Source organism: Dermacentor andersoni, chromosome 11 (assembly GCF_023375885.2).
Source record: "Dermacentor andersoni chromosome 11, qqDerAnde1_hic_scaffold, whole genome shotgun sequence".
In the NCBI taxonomy this organism is placed as follows: Eukaryota; Metazoa; Arthropoda; class Arachnida; order Ixodida; family Ixodidae; genus Dermacentor; species Dermacentor andersoni.
Window position 1 is genome coordinate 54266708 of NC_092824.1, and position 15962 is coordinate 54282669.

Genomic DNA, 15962 nt, shown 5'->3' on the forward strand with positions numbered 1-15962 from the left:
TAATCACTATCGCGCACGCCTATCATCGTTTTCAGCATGCTTCCAGTGAAGAGACATCCCCACTGTAGATCGAAAAATTTTGAAGAAAAATTTTCCACGGTGTGTTCCGCGTGATCACTTCATGATTAGACGCTCTGACCGGTAAGCTTTTCATTGCATTAAAGAAATAGGTACTATGAAGATTGGTTCAGTCCCTTTAAGTTATGCATCGAATGTTAAACCATACGCGTCCCACAGCAAGCTAGCAAAACTTGAGTGCATTTGGTGCAGTAGAAAGATTGTATTTGAATTTCTTAAATGTCGCAGTTGAACCGTAAAGCAGTCTGGCGGCACTGATTGGTGACGAAATGGATGGGTGGTGATTTGACTCGTCTAATTAACTGCGCTTATCCATTCGTTGCCGTGGTTCCCTCCCGTTCATCCTTTTCTCCGGTTTCTCGGTAATGGCGGGGTTACTTAGGTCTGCTATACAGCGGGTGCACTCCCAGCAGACGTACGGACGAAGAGGGTGCGTGGCTATATGGGATAGTTGGTAGGTCGTCTGCTAATCTGTTGCAGACGACCTACCAGCAATCCCACATAGCCACGCGCCCTCTTCGTCCGTCTGTTGGGAGTGCACTCGATGTGTAGCAGACGATCCTCGACCGCGGGAATCAGCGCGCACGCCGCATGCCTTCGTGCATCGCACGCGTGGCACGTTTGCCCCGTATATCGATCAACACGGCGGTGGGCTCGAGCACTGTGCGTGGCGGCGGGCGTCCCGTTCGTCGTCAATTCTTTATGCGCCGGTGTCCGGTTATTTTCCGATGATCGGTCAAGTTGGCGTATGTACCATGGATGGGAGGGAGGGGGGGTGCCGTAACACCGCATCGACCGCACCCCGCGCTCGCAACGCGATCGGGGAGTTTGCACGGAAGCGCCGAGCCTATGTAGCGGCGGCGAAGCGACGTTTCCGTACCCACCGTTCGTCCCGTTTTTTTTCAGCGATGGAACTCGATATGTCGCCACCGCTGCCTCGATGACACGCGGCAGGTTCGCCCGCTGGCTTCCAGTCTCTTACCGCTTTGTCGTTCGTGGTGTTGCGACCAGCGTTTTCTGTAGACTGTGGCAAGCTTCCTGAACTGTTCCCCAATTGGCTATAAGAGGTTGAAAACGCCACGCCTTGGTGGACCTCTCGTAGCAGGAGGGAAAAAAAATAACTTGGTAGGATCGCTCGTCAAGTAGACTCTAGAGCGACGAACAGCTGGCGCGCCCCCAACCCAGCAGTCTCGGCGCCAGAGTTGCGAAGTGGAGCCCTCCCTTCCATTCCCGTTCAATTCTGCGGAGAGCCGCGATTCCCGTAATTACGCGCCTTTTTAACTCTTCTGAATGGTGAGAGTTGCACCTTCCCCACTCCTGGAGTGGCGCTGACCTGGTCCATTCCATTCCTCGAATTCCAGTAAATGAAACCTTTATCTCTAATTATTCATAATGATTCGAGTGAAGTCAAGTACAAAGCAATCTTGCACTGAGTCCCCCCGTATAGTGGGCCAGCGCATTTATTAGAGGGGAAAACACGCAAGCAAAATTAAGATGCATGGTAGTCTTCAAGGAGAACGCTGCTGCCGTCGCTGTGAATGAGTTTCGAGCCGACAAGATCGCTGAGACTAGACGAATTTTTTAAGCGAAGCTTTCTTTTCCTTTTCCTTCGAATTTCCCACTGCTGCTGCTGTGCGGCACACCGCGTGGGAGGCTGGTTCAGAGCAGCGAGTCAGAGAGGAAAGGCGACGCGAGAAACTCGTTTTCACCCCACCGCGTCGAATGTGCACAATGCGCTCTGTAGCTCCCTGCACGTCGCCACATTAGCCTCTTGACAGCAGTAATTATCCGTGACTGTCCTCAGAAGCATTGCAGAAACTGCAGCGTTTCCCTTTCTGCTAACGTGCGAGTCAGAGGGAACGTAAATAGAACTGTAGGGAGGAGGGAGAAGAGGCAGTGCCCATACAAGGGGAGGGGGAGGTGACGTGAGAAGGCAAGGATATCCTACCACTATACAGTGCGTTCGCGCTGTTTCTGAAAAAATAAACGCCATGCAAATATGTCAAGCGGACAAACTACGCAGGGCGTGCAGAAGCAGAGCCGCATTAATTAACGCGCACCGCAGGGTCCAGGCGACACTACGAAAGCGGTCGACTGTCAAATCAACACTTCTGTGCCCGTGGCGTTAGCTTTGCGGCTATGGCATTGCTAGAGAGCGTGGATTTGATCCCAACCGCGGCAGCCGCATTTCGACTAGGGCGAAATAGAAAACGCTTGTGCGCTTTGATTTTGGGACACGTTAAAGAACATCACGGTCTGACAATTAATCCGGAGTCCGCCGCTACGGCGTGCCTCATAATCCGATTGTGGTTTTGGCACGTACAGCTCCGTAATCCCAATTCAAGTTCAATACTTCTGCCACGTTGGGATGTGCCATGCGAGGCAATGACAGTGCTCAATCCTCTCAGATGTTATGAAATATGGCGCATAACAACACCTCAAGCAAACACCTAGCTCGCCCTGTGTGTTCTGTGTACTACGTAGACAAACAGCAGTGGTGCATGCAAGGTAACGTCCAACATCAACTCGCCACTCTCGTGTTAGACTAAACGTTGAAGAAATTAAGCTTTAGCCGTTAACATCGCCGCTAATTATCGTCAATCAAAGCACCCAGCACGGAAAGCTTCGCCTACATCGATTCCCACAATGCGTGGGATCCGCATAATTTTTTTTGTCTCACTTTTACTGGCATACTATAGCGGGCACTATTTGCCTGCGCACCTCTCTGACCGCCTCTTTAACCGCGCATTCTGGATACTCAGCAGTATGAGGGGGGGGGGGGGGCGAGAAGCGCGCTTTTCAAATCGCAGTGGGCTCGCGGAATGTGCAAAGCGTTCGCGACGTGCCTGTCATTAGTAGAAGGTCAAGCATGCGTGCTCTTGCTAAATCGAATAATTCCTGACAATTTGACTCGTGAACTAAGTGTTCACTACAGCTAAGGAGTGGCTTAACATAACTCATTAACTAAAGGTTGCGGTTAACTGCAAGAGTTGCCGTCTTGAAATCCACTTCAACGTTGTAACAAAGAAAGGTTTCCGGGTTATCGGAAGTTTACAATTACCGCTGAGTTACCCGTAGGTAGATATACTGAAAGAGCGGTATTGAGTGAAAAGTGAGAAATGGGGAGAAATGGTTATGGATAGTTTAGTCTAATTGACAAATTTAACAGTTTCGTAAGGCTCGTTTAAAATACACTTAGCGCTCCGGGACTATTTGCCTATTCCATTCCAACTCCATTCCGGAATCGCGGGACCTCAATCCATTCGCATTCCATCGGTCAGACTGGTGCCATCATTACATTATCATTTTTATTCCTGTTTGAAAATGCGGAGTGATTCCCAAATCGTTCCAAGTTGCCCCTCCGCAAGTCTGCTCGATACTGTGGGAGGTCATCTGGCTGGTATATGACTGATTGTATGGGTTGGCTGTTTCTGCTGACTGAATATACGGATTGACTGACTGTCTTGACTTCTGGGCTGAGCGTACATATTTACTGTGTACTGAGCGTATGGATCGTCTGCCTGGCCTGTCTCCGATTGGCTGTGTTGGTCGACAGCGCTTTCGTACTGACTGTATCGATTTACTTTGTTTCCTGACTGACGGTTTAGACTTACTCTTAGCGGACTGACTTTCCTGACTGACCCACTGTGTGGTGATGCTGTGGTCTAGTGACTGACTGTCCGCGCTCTCTGGCTGTATGGATTAACTGTGTGTGCTGTGCGGCCCCTGCCCACTGGGTTGCGACTGGGGGTCCGAAGACGTGGAATTCACTTCGCTCGTGGAGCAGCAAGGCAACGTGAGGCTGGGTCCGATATTCAGGACGTTGGCAAACACGTATATATTTACATATGTACAAGAAAATGCAAGGTAATCCGGAAAAGTTTATGAAGAAGTTGTAGCAGCCGTCTGTCGCTCCTTTTATGCCCCGCGTGGTCATTGTTCAGTAATTACCCCCAATCCGGCGTCAGGAGACCGGTGACATCAGGCCCCACCAATCCGGAGGTCTGTTGCCCTTCCCCTCCGAAGGGAGCTATGTCGCAACGCACGCACATCACTAGGCACAAACAGGGCAAGGGGGATCGTATATACACGGAATCCGCTTGTCCGTTGACTCCGGTCGTTCACCGTCTCAGTCCCCGCCGTGGAAATGCCAATTTGGGCGGCTGACAGCTGACGGCCGTATCATTGCACTGTTTCCCCAAACCTTTCCTGACCCAGGTACTCCCCGTGTTGGCTATAAGTCATCCGTTTTGAGAACCATTTTGACGAGGTCGTCGGCCCGTTCCCCATAATCGCGCGATCCGTGACTGGAGGGTTTCGCGCGGGGCGAACCGCCAAAACCACACCACTCTCGAGCGTGTACGTACAAGCGTCCCATGTGTGTGCGGGGGAGGCCCCTTATGTTTGGCGTATACCCCATTCTCGGTGCCACTGGATTTGTGCCGCACTGGGGAGCCCGGCCGTTTCTGACCAGTTTTCGGGACTTTATGTGTGTCGGTGTGACAAAAAAAGGTACAGTCGAAATTCGATTTAACGAAGTGATGCCCACGCCCGAATTAGTTGGTTAAATCGGGAAGCTCGTAAAATCGAGAAACTTTTCGGTCCTTCGAAATCTAAAATTGTAACGTAGCGACACGCAAGAGCTATCGCGGCATCGTATTTGCCGCCGGTCCGGCCATCTGCCGCATAAACCATGAAATAACGAAAGCAACTACCGCCGCCCCTATACCGAGGCTGTGTTGTCTGCTGTTCCGTGCATGGGTGCGGCGTGCAGCCACCTCAAAATAAAGCTAGGGCCTTGGCCATGGTGCCTAGATGTTTTAGCGCGATAGCTTTAAGAGCGCACGCTCGAAGAAAAACCCGTCTGTGTCTAAATTAGAAAGAAATGGCCGTTTTTTTTTCCCCCTACTCATTTATTTCAGGAGGAACTTCGTTAAATCGAGTTCCCGCAAGTTTCGTTATTCCGGGTTGACAACATGGAATCCTATGGCTAACCTGCCGGGGAATGGAACTCTCTTCGTTAGATCGGGAGCTTCGTAAAATCGGGTTTCGTTAGATCCGAGTTTTAACTGACATAGAATGTTTAAATGTAAGTATTTTAATACTTCTACTTCATTTTGTGTACACCTCTCCTAGTCTCCTTCACTGGCCTTCCCTCGAAAAGAAGCGCTCTTCGTCGCCCCCGCGATATCGTTGTTGTGTCGACGCCTCACACTTGCGTTCGCTTGAACTGGTATTTGCATTTCGCCCTACAGCTTGCGAACGGTTTAGTGCATAAATATTATTGCGCGAGCTTTCGCATTACATACGATGAAAATAAAGGCAATCAATAGTATACGCATCGCATCTAGTTGGTTGTGTAGCGTTTAATTTTAACCTCTTCACGAAAACTTCGCGTCATATGTATTCCAACGCGTGCGTTGGATTTGCATATTTGTTGTCTTTTTTTTCTCTGCGTTCCTGTCCACGTCGGTAACGTAATGCTTACTGATTAGTTTCGTTTATTTTTCTTTCCTTTTTTGCCCCTCTATAGCGGGTCAAGTTTTCTTCTATATACAGGTCCTTGGATAATATAACCGCTCGTCTATTTTCGTTCGTATTCCTGCTTCCTCGGTCGTTTTTTTCTTCCTTTCTTTTCTTTTCGACGCGTATTTCGCCGAGCCGCAGTGTAGAACAAAGGACGCAGCTGCAGCCACAAACGCTTGGATGCATTTGCATAACGGAAAGCGTGTCGCTACGTGCGCGATGTTTTTTCATCTTTCGGCGGGAGTCGCAGAGCTTGGCAACCTCCGCCCGCCGGTATTGTTGTTGCTCCTCGAGAGAGCGAGGGAACTCGACTGTACAGACAGCGCGCGAACGCTCCCACTATCTCGTGGCGCCGTCTGTTTCGACTGACCTGCCCAGAGATTTTTTAAAAACAATTCGGTGGTGGACACTCCGCCTACACCGCCTTGTGGCTTTACGCGTGATGATGATTTCTGACGGCATCCCCCTTTTGAAACGGGCGGCGACAAAATAGTCGCGCATTATGTAGCCTGTTTGAGCTGATCAGATTCTTTACTACGTCTGTTGCGGTCTAGCATTTTTGCATGATCTCGTATTTGTGTCGTTTAAACGTAACCTAAACTTCCATCACTGTGTAGTGTAAAGTTACCGCGGCTTCATCTCTTTCCCCGCATTCTTCATTTTCCCCCGCCAGTACTCTCCACGCCTGTTGCTTTTTGTCGACCGCTAACTAGTTATGGTTAACGCTCCCGTCAGCTTTGCTCTCCCCAGCTCTTCTGGAAGGAAGGTGGAAGGTCCCAGCGGTTCTTGTTCGGGGGAAGTATTTGCATTCCCTGACGAATGGCGGAGCCGTCGCCGGACTTTCGCGTCAGCAGACGTGTGCCTTACCCTGTTGGGAATATTTGTTTCGGAATGTTGTTGTCTTTCCTTCTCTTTTTTGTGCTCAGGCAGACAACTCGACGTCTCAACTATCGAGGCTCCGTTATCACGTACAAATTTTCCCTTTTAGTTTACTTCTGGTCATTCTCGTAATAGCTGTGTCTTACCAGTACTCACGTACGGGGCAGAAACCTGGAGGCTTACGAAAAGGGTTCTACTCAAATTGAGGACGACGCAACGAGCTATGGAAAGAAGAATGATAGGTGTAACGTTAAGGGATAAGAAAAGAGCAGATTGGGTGAGGGAACAAACGCGAGTTAATGACATCTTAGTTGAAATCAAGAAAAAGAAATGGGCATGGGCAGGACATGTAATGAGGAGGGAAGATAACCGATGGTCATTAAGGGTTACGGACTGGATCCCAAGGGAAGGGAAGCGTAGCAGGGGGCGGCAGAAAGTTAGGTGGGCGGATGAGATTAAGAAGTTTGCAGGGACGGCATGGCCGCAATTAGTACATGACCGGGGTTGTTGGAGAAGTATGGGAGAGGCCTTTGCCCTGCAGTGGGCGTAACCAGGCTGATGATGATGATGATGATGATGATTCTCGTAATGTCTCCCCATGGTGTTTTTGTTTCCGTTCTTTGCATCGTTCTTTTTGCAGCAATTCTTGTAGGAAGCTCTATAGGGTGGCGGCGATGAGGAAGACGCGGGCAGCCAGCGTTTCATTGTGTGGCCAACATGTTCTTTTTTTTTTTTTTTTTGTTCACGGGCACGGATCCCGGGCGTACCGCGCCAAAATCACACGGGGCAATCGCGTGGCGAAACAATAGAGCTCCAGCAGGAAGCGATGCGCCCGGAGCCCCGTCTGCTGCAACAAACAACACACGCCGTTGAGGCTTCACTCAACCGGTCCAATTGCGTTACTTTCCCACAGGCACCACAAGTGTCACAATCCGGGTATTGCTGAAAGCTGGGCGAGTTCGCTACAGTTGTAGGGTGCCTCGATGTCCTCCTCGCCTGCCGCTCCCTCGCCCGTCACTCTTTCTAGGGAACGGCGGGGGAGGAGGATGAGTAGAGGCACTCCAGCTGCTGCGCACTGTGCGGGCGTGTTGTGAGAGGAAGCTTTATGCCACCTAAAATACTGGTGGGCTAGTTAGTTGAGCCGTGATGTTGACGCAGCGCATTTAAACCGACACTCACGCACACAAGAGGACGTACGCAGCGCCTGCCTATTGGGTCGGTCACGTAAAAAGAGGTAGCTGGCCCATGCCGTCGTCCGACTCATCCAAGCTAAGGGCGTTGTTGAAGGGAGGAGCGCGTTCTCATCGAGAACGAGGAATACTGCGTATATTTACAATAGTTGCTTGAATAGTGGAGAACGTTACATTTCATCAGTCTAGCATGACTGAAAACGAAGCACACCGAGGAGCCGGAAACGTCTGCTCAAACCCACTTCTGTCATCCCTAGATCCCTAGGCGAGGGAGAACTGCCGTCCAAAGTCGTCGAAGGGACCCGCCTTTGAGGGCGAGGGTTCACGCACTCGCTCCCACACTTTTTTTGTTCCACTGAACACACCGAACGGAGTGAGGCCTCGCAGACGGGAGTTATCACGCTTCACTCAAGCTGGCACGTCTAGGTTCCCGAGCTGACTCGGCAGTTAGCGGCCGCGTTGTCGAACGACCGCGACGATTACCGGTGTCCCAGTGGAAGGGGGGGGGGGGGGGGACGCCGTAGAACACCCCCTTTTTTTTTTCAGGAGTTTTCTTGCTCCAGTTTGTCCGTGAAGGCAACGTGTTCATTATTCATCGTAAAACCGGAGGCATCATGGTTTTTATCTCCGTCCTTAATGACTCTATCTGCCTCGGCCCCTCCATCGTGTTTCTTCATTGGTTCGAAAAAAAAGAAAAGCCTACACTGTGTCAAATGCTGCTTCCGGTCCCATATCGCATTCGCGCCTGGCAGCCGCTTTTTCGTTGAATTTTTTTCTTAAAACGGTACGCCCCTTTTGTCGTTTAACGTCCATCGCAATGACCGACAGCCTGTTCAATAAATCTGTTTAGCAGCCTTTGCTAATTCGTTCAACTTACATTTGAAGGCACTAAAAGCGCGGCGCGTTGGCCGGCAGTCACGCGGTATTATTTTCTTCTTAATTTCGCACACTTTAAAGAAATGCTGGAAAGTAATTCAACAGGGCAGTTATCTTAATATGCATGAAATAATCCGACGTTTCTGAACAGGCGCTACAACTTACGCATGGAAGATTTCTCGTTAGAATTAACCCGCCGTGGTTGCTCAGTGGCTATGGTGTTAGGCTGCTGAGCACGAGGTCGCGGGATCGAATCCCGGCCACGGCGGCCGCATTTTGATGGGGGCGAAATGCGAAAACACCCGTGTACTTAGATTTAGGTGCATGTTAAAGAACCCCTGGTGGTCGAAATTTCCGGAGTCCCCCACTACGGCGTGCCTCATAATCAGAAAGTGGTTTTGGCACGTAAAACCCCACAATTTTTCGCTAGAATTACTAAAGTTAAATAAGCACTCTCTTAATTGCCCAGCTTGGCAGATTGTAAGAAAAATATCATGACGTGCTCCATATGACTCGGAACAATACTGCGCCAATTCGACACGTGTAGCGCCTATGTTTTTTTCTTCTTTTAATACTTCGTCCAAGTTAGCTGAAACACTCTGGATAAGGCGACGCGCAACCGGAACAATCTTATCATCCTCCGCGAAACGACCCTCGGGCGTTGGAAGCGGTGATTTCTAAATATCGATGGTCCGGAGCGATCCAGAGTGGTCGCGCTCAAATGCGCGCGCTTTTGGTTGGCCCTTGCCGATTGGCCGCCGTACGAGGGCGATCACGTGCGCGCCCGCTTCGTGGCGGCGAAGAGGGGCCGCGCAGCGCACGTGGCGCTGTTTTTGCCGCGCCGCTTGTGACGAAGGACGCCCTCTCGTCTGACCCCGCGATGTGGGCGTCGGCCGCCCAGCATATGACGTCACACAGCGGCGCGCCGAACGGGCGCACGAGAGCGCCGATGCGGACGGGCGCTTGGCGGCGCGACCCACCACCCCGTTCCAAAGGGGACGCTTCTAACATCCACCCACCCATCCAACCGCGCGCGGCATAGTTTCCTACAAGAATTACTAGAGGGAACTCTGGCGCTAGTGTCTACGGGAGCTGCAATGGGAGCGGTTGTCCCAGCATGGGAATTATGGGAAGTACATGGATTTGCCTAAACTTCGTCCTTTTGACTTCAAACGGCATTGTGACTTTGTTAACTCGTCATTTTCAACAGTATATTGTGGAATAAATAATTAAATAACTTCATTAAAATTGCCCGACGGCGCGATTCGAACACAGGGACTCTGGCACAGAAGCCTGGTATTGAAACCATTAAGCCACGGACGCACGTATCGACAAGCGAATGAAACGCCCTTATGAATTTATCGCGGGCATGCCAGTGCCTTGAGACGCTTGGCGCGTTTCAATTTGGCCACCTGGACAAGCTCAATCGTTGCAATTAATAGCAATGGTACGCGTTCCCAGCGTCTTCTGCACTTCGAAGAATATAGATTGTGCCGAAATATACGACAATAATATTTATATAGCGTAATATACAAAGCCACAATAACGTCTGAATCCACAAGCACGAAGATCAGACAAATCCATGTACTTCCCATCATTCCCATGCTAGGACAACGACTGCAGCGCCAGAGTTCCCTCTAGTAATTTTGTAGGAAACTCTACGGCGCGCGGGGCATAGTTTCTCACTATAACACCTAGAGAGAAATCTGGCGCCACCGTCTATGGGAGTCTCCAAAGGAACGCCGTGCTGTCATGGGAATGACGGTATATGTGTCTGCGAGGCATGTGTTGGCTGGTGTTGTAAGAGGCTTCATCTAAAACGTGGATGTGGCTGCACAAATAGTGCGTTCTTAAAGTAATATCTTCATAAAATGTTTCCGTTCACGCATATTACATCTTTACTCACCTACAATGCATGACCAAGCGAAGAAAAGCAAGAACAGATGACAAACTGTTTCAAAGCGAGCGCGAATCTTGTCGTTGGTCCTCCAACTTTAGTGGCCCCCTGATACTTTTTACGTATCATATAATTGTACATGCAATAACAAGTTCTCATAGTTAAACAAAACATGTTTTTGTGTAATAATAAAACTAAAACAGCTTTTTATGTGCTGTTTTAGTAGAAAATTAATCATTGTGACAGATGGAACGGTGCTTGCAAGGTGCGTCTTCAAGTTGTCCTGGCTCTCCGAGAACAATGCCAATCCGAAGTCACAATATACCGGCATTCCCATGCATACCACAGCGCAGCAGCGCCAGACTTCCCTCTAGGTAATATGGTGAGAAACTCTATGGCTCGGGGCGATGAACCGCGAGTAGACTGTACTAGAATATAGTCTAGTACATTCTAGCCGTGAGCATGCAGATAGCGAAAAACATGGAGGAACGAAACAAAATTGGAGACGCCTTGACGTCACGTTTTCGAAGCCGGAAATGCAGCCATGTTGGTGTGCCATCTGCTGTTGCGCCTCCAATCAGCTCGCCGGAGCAGTAAGACGGGAGCTTTGAACTTGCATTGCTACAATCCACCGCTAGTGTGTGCTGCCAACGTGCGTCAGAACAGAGCCCACGAAACTTCTGTAACTGTTTTAGTGAAGCAGACGCTCTCCTGTGCTTTTCCGTGGCATGTTGAAGACGACGACGAAGACCCACACCATGATTACTTGAGTGTCTCTGTTGCTGATTGAAAACTCGCACTCACAGACCCATAACATAACTTTGAAGCTTACACACCATGCTCCAAAGTCAGGTTGTCTCGCGAACAGAATATGCTGCGAGAAAGATACGGGCCGAAATAATCTACCTCACTTTTCAGAGGCCTAGAGCAGCAGCAAGAGCTTCAGGAGCGTGGTTGCTATGCCAATGTTGATGTTTGGAGTACCATTTTCAGTGCTGCATTGCGAAAAACAAAATGGGGCGTCTCGGGGACAGAGCGACCGCCGGTACTTGCGAATAAGGCCCATTGATTCGTGTGAAGGTGAACATATGTATACATTCATGAAAGGCGAAGAGCACGCTTATCGGAATTATGCAGGTCGTGGGTTCTGCGAAATAATCTCATTTGCTTAACGCACTTCGCATGCTTGTAATGTGAAACCAAAAATTGCAGTTCAGGCGTGGCATAGGAAACACAGGAGTGCACACAGCAGTTTCAGGTTATTAGTTTAAGTTGCCAAAAAAATATGCAACACTTCTTTTGCAGAAACCCAGGTTCACAGGTGTAGGCAGAACTGTGCAGGCCTGTTGGCATCTTGTTTCCAGGCTGAATGCATAGTTTCTTGCAAGAATTACCAGAGGGAACTCTGGGGATGCGATCCTTCGGCTACTATGAGAATGACGATTGGAACAATGATATTGTTTCTTTGCATGTAACTTATTATGCCTTATTTCTCTAAATTTCCAAGAAATCGTGTTTCTAAGCATGTGGAGGCAAGAAGACTCTGCACACATGCATAATCATGACAAATCGTTGCATTGCTAATGGAGTATTTTGTTAAACATGATCAATTTGCGAAGTCACAAAGCCATCTGAAGCCAAAAGGACAATGTTTATGCAGTTTACCTGTTAATCCCACGGTGGCTGAACTGCCATGTTTGTTACTTCTGTTGACATATCTGTGAGGTTTCCCTCTCGTAATTATTGTAGCAAACTCTCTGGTATTGACAAACTATAGAGCATGATGCCACAGAAGTGCTACAGCACTGCAGTGACATTATATTTGACAGGAATGCTGGACAATGCCTGGATTTGCCTCAAACTTTGTCCTTCTGGCTTCAAATGATCTTGTGCGCTGTTTCACTAGCCGCATTGAGCGTCCACTCTAAGCAGCGCGCAAAAGATGAGGGCACAGCAGAGCCTGTTCTTGAGCTAGTCTGCTCTTATTGAAAGTGATAACCATTTTGTTAATGCTACAGTTATTTCTTTTAGGATGAGGGCAGCTAAAGCTACGCAGGACGAGCGCTTTCTATCAACTGCAAATAAAGAGCCCGGAAGAACTAGCAATGAACTGTAGGAGGATGGTGAAAGGGAACAAGTTGGAAATGATCTGCAGTAGGCAGTGCACAATTGGGCGCATGGGCAGAACGAGGATGGGCAGCACTTGTCCACTTTGTTCTTTAGTTCCCTTCATCAATTTGCATGCCGTTATGATGGATTATTTCCAACTTGCCTGCTTCACCTTCCCTTTACAGTTTGTTGAAATTTCTTATTGTGAATTTGTTCTGTAGGAATAATTCGTTTCATTTGGCCTCTAATTTCTGTCATTCTGTTGGTTCTCAGAAATATTTTAGAAAAACAATAAAATTTACATGTGCCAACTTTTTATTGTGAAACATCTTTATTCAGTGAAGACCTGAAGATCCAGTGGAAGCTTTGCCCACAAAATAACACTGCATTTGTGCCTGTGCCCGGAGTCCGCACTTAGTTGCTGAGAGATAGTATAATTTAAGATTGGTCACCACTGTAAGGTCACGGATGTGGACAAATGTAATTGGCCAGCACATCCATTCTAACAGATGCACTTTATGAAATATGTATATTAGGTGCAGAGTTATTTATTTGTAGCTGCGTGCATCAATTCCTCTTAAGCATGCCAATTTCTGCAAAGTTTTGTGATATCTATGGTGCTCTAAATCACTACATTTCGTCTGTTCAGCTTTCTCTCATAAATGCAGCAAATTTAATTCAGATTGGTGCAGTTTCTGTCTAGAGAGCATTTCTGAATTTTGCATATGCTGAATAAAAAAAAATTGCAGTTGACCCTGAGCTAAAACTTCCTCATAAGCAATGTAGACAATCTACTATATTCTTCTCTCACGTTTTTTTCTCGAGATTGTTTTGAGCACTCAGCACGGGATTCCCATGTGATAGCGCAACATTCTTTTGACCACCCCATTGTGTGAGCGTCTCGAGGGCAGCACTGCCCTGGCTCTTAATCTTCAGTCTTATCACATTTGGCTCAAGAGTCAATAGGCAGAGATGGGGGCAACTCGTGTGAACTCGATACTCGCTTTGTGAGTGCCATTCCAGTGGGTGCTATTCTTGCAGTCTCTTTGGGCAAGGTTTGCAGGATTGTGCGGTTTCACAGTGTTACATCCTTTCCACTGCATCAGCCACTTTCCACAAGCTGTCACTCTCTGTCGAGAACAACTTGCTTTCTGCATCTCTATCTTTATTAAGCCTTCTTGGCCCTGTTGTTGAAGCCTTTGCGACAACAGACATGTTCAGGCTTCTTCACAAAAAGCTAATGCTTGCTGAGATTTGTGACTTATTGCCTGAAATTTCATTTATCGTTATTGACATGTTTGCTCATGGGCAACTTGCGCATAAATTCAGGAGACTTTTCTTTTTAAGTATTATTTTTGCTCTTTTGAATGGTGGGCACATTTAATTGGTGATTCAATTTTGCACATCACTGTGTGCTTTGAGTTAAGGTTCTTCCAAGGGAGCGCTGAAGTTGACTAAACCTAACTTTAATAGTAAAGTCAAGTAAAAGTAACGCTGATTTGCGTTACACAGGCTGCAAGCTTCTGTCCAACCTCTGCAGGGTGCCCCTCACCAGGTTGAAGCATTGCAAAAATGCATGTGCGGCGCGCGGATGACATGCTGTCGTTGGCATCTGCCAAGTATCAAACTTCTCCATGGTGTGAAAGCGTCTCAAATTTTCAAAAGAAAGCCTGTTTACCCTTCCTGTTGAAAGCCCTGCTTCGTACTAAAGAATCAAGAGGACACACGTAAATGGCTCCACGTGAAGTGCAATGGCTGCAGCGTCCCTGATTATGGCGCTAGACTCAATCATCCAATGCAGAACACTATTAACCGCCACTGGAAGTGTGCCATGAAGCATAAAGGCAACAAACGAGAAAAGAATCTGGGCTCGTAACGTATATGCGACGCTGTTCCTCGGCTGCCATTGTGGGAGAAGGCAGGGAGGGACTGTCACTTGCGGACGCTAGTCGAGGCAAAGGGAGAGTCTCTGTGTTGGCAGTGACGCTTACCTCCTGGCAGCATAGCGACGCGGCATTGCAAGTTCACCTATCTCCTCTAATAATGAACAACAACAACAACAAATATTGGGATAAGACGCTCCATAGATGCCCCTTCGCAACTTGCAGAAGTTTCTGTTTGGGAATGGTGGTGCGTTCTCTAGAGCAGCTTTTACCTACAACCAATTTTACTATTTTGATGGGAATTAAGATTGATTGATTCCTTGACGAGTAAGTGCCTAACGCCCAGCTGCTGACCATATAGCAGCGGGCAATGTGACAAGAGCCTAGACATATTCATTGCTCATGACTAAAGACGGCATGTTGTTTATCACACAGATGACACAACAAAGTGGCTTGAAAAACCTTGAAAGATAGAACTCTTTTATAGGTCATAAGGAAAGTCTCTTTTTATTTGTTCCATGGGATCACAAGGCATTACAGATGAACCATGGTATAATGAATTCTCGGAAATAATGAAGTTGATCTAGAATGTTTTTTGTGAAAATTTAGCGTATAACAAATACCTGATATAATGAAGGTATATTCGTGAAGTGTGCAACTTTGTTACAGCAAGGTTTGGCTCTACTACTGGTCGCATATACATGAAGCCTTAGGAACAGACAGAGAGAGAGAGAGAAGGAACATTAGGAATAGATTTGTAAAAGTGTATATATAACTGAAAAATATGCTCAGAACAAGCACATGTATTGATGCTCAAGTTCAATTAAAATTTTGAATGGTTGTCTTATATTGCACTGTCTAAAAAAAAAATTATGTAAATGTTTCAACACTACTTGTTTTATATTTCACTGTTTATTTTTTGAATATAGAGTGGTATTGCTGATACACACATTTCTGGTGTTGCTTTTGTTCAATTCTGCCAACCAAATTGCAGCTTGAGTGCTTGGCTTGACCTTTCCACTTTGTTTTTTTCTTATTCCTTTTTTGGACAGAAAAATGAAGCTTCACAAAAAGAAAGCCCTTCCGCCCCTGGAGGTGCCACTGCCCGGCGTGTCCATCATCAAACCATTGACGGGGGTGGACCCAAACCTCTTCAGCAACCTCGAATCATTCTTTACTATGAATTATCCACAGGTGAGCTGCGCTTTGTTTTTGATCCCTCATGACTGCTTGGCTGTTGCTGAGTCACCCTCGCTGCTCATTGAGCCTAACCACTTAGTCGCCACCACTGTGGATAGCCACCGAATATGTAGCTCCCCATGGTGGTCCACTGGCAGGCAGGATAGCACCACCCCACGCTTCACAGTGACAGCAATTTAGGCCTCTGTCGCCTGAGCAGCTTGTGTAGGCGAACCGCAATGTGACATCTGCTTACTCTGTTTGCAGTAGTCTCGTAAGCCTATCCCGGGGCAACTGAGAACAGCGACCTCTGGGGGTGCGGCTGCTGTAGATTATACTGTCAAA

General features: G+C 47.9%; 1 protein-coding gene across 1 annotated transcript in view; it reads left to right on the top strand.

Moving 5' to 3' along the window:
* The window catches only part of GlcT (ceramide glucosyltransferase), a 79645-nt gene that overhangs the window by 34791 nt on the left and 28892 nt on the right, over positions 1-15962 (top strand). Inside the window, exon 2 of the mRNA XM_050167826.3 lies at positions 15491-15632. Coding sequence (XP_050023783.1) covers positions 15491-15632 — 142 coding nt within the window. The remainder of the gene's footprint in view (positions 1-15490; positions 15633-15962) is intronic.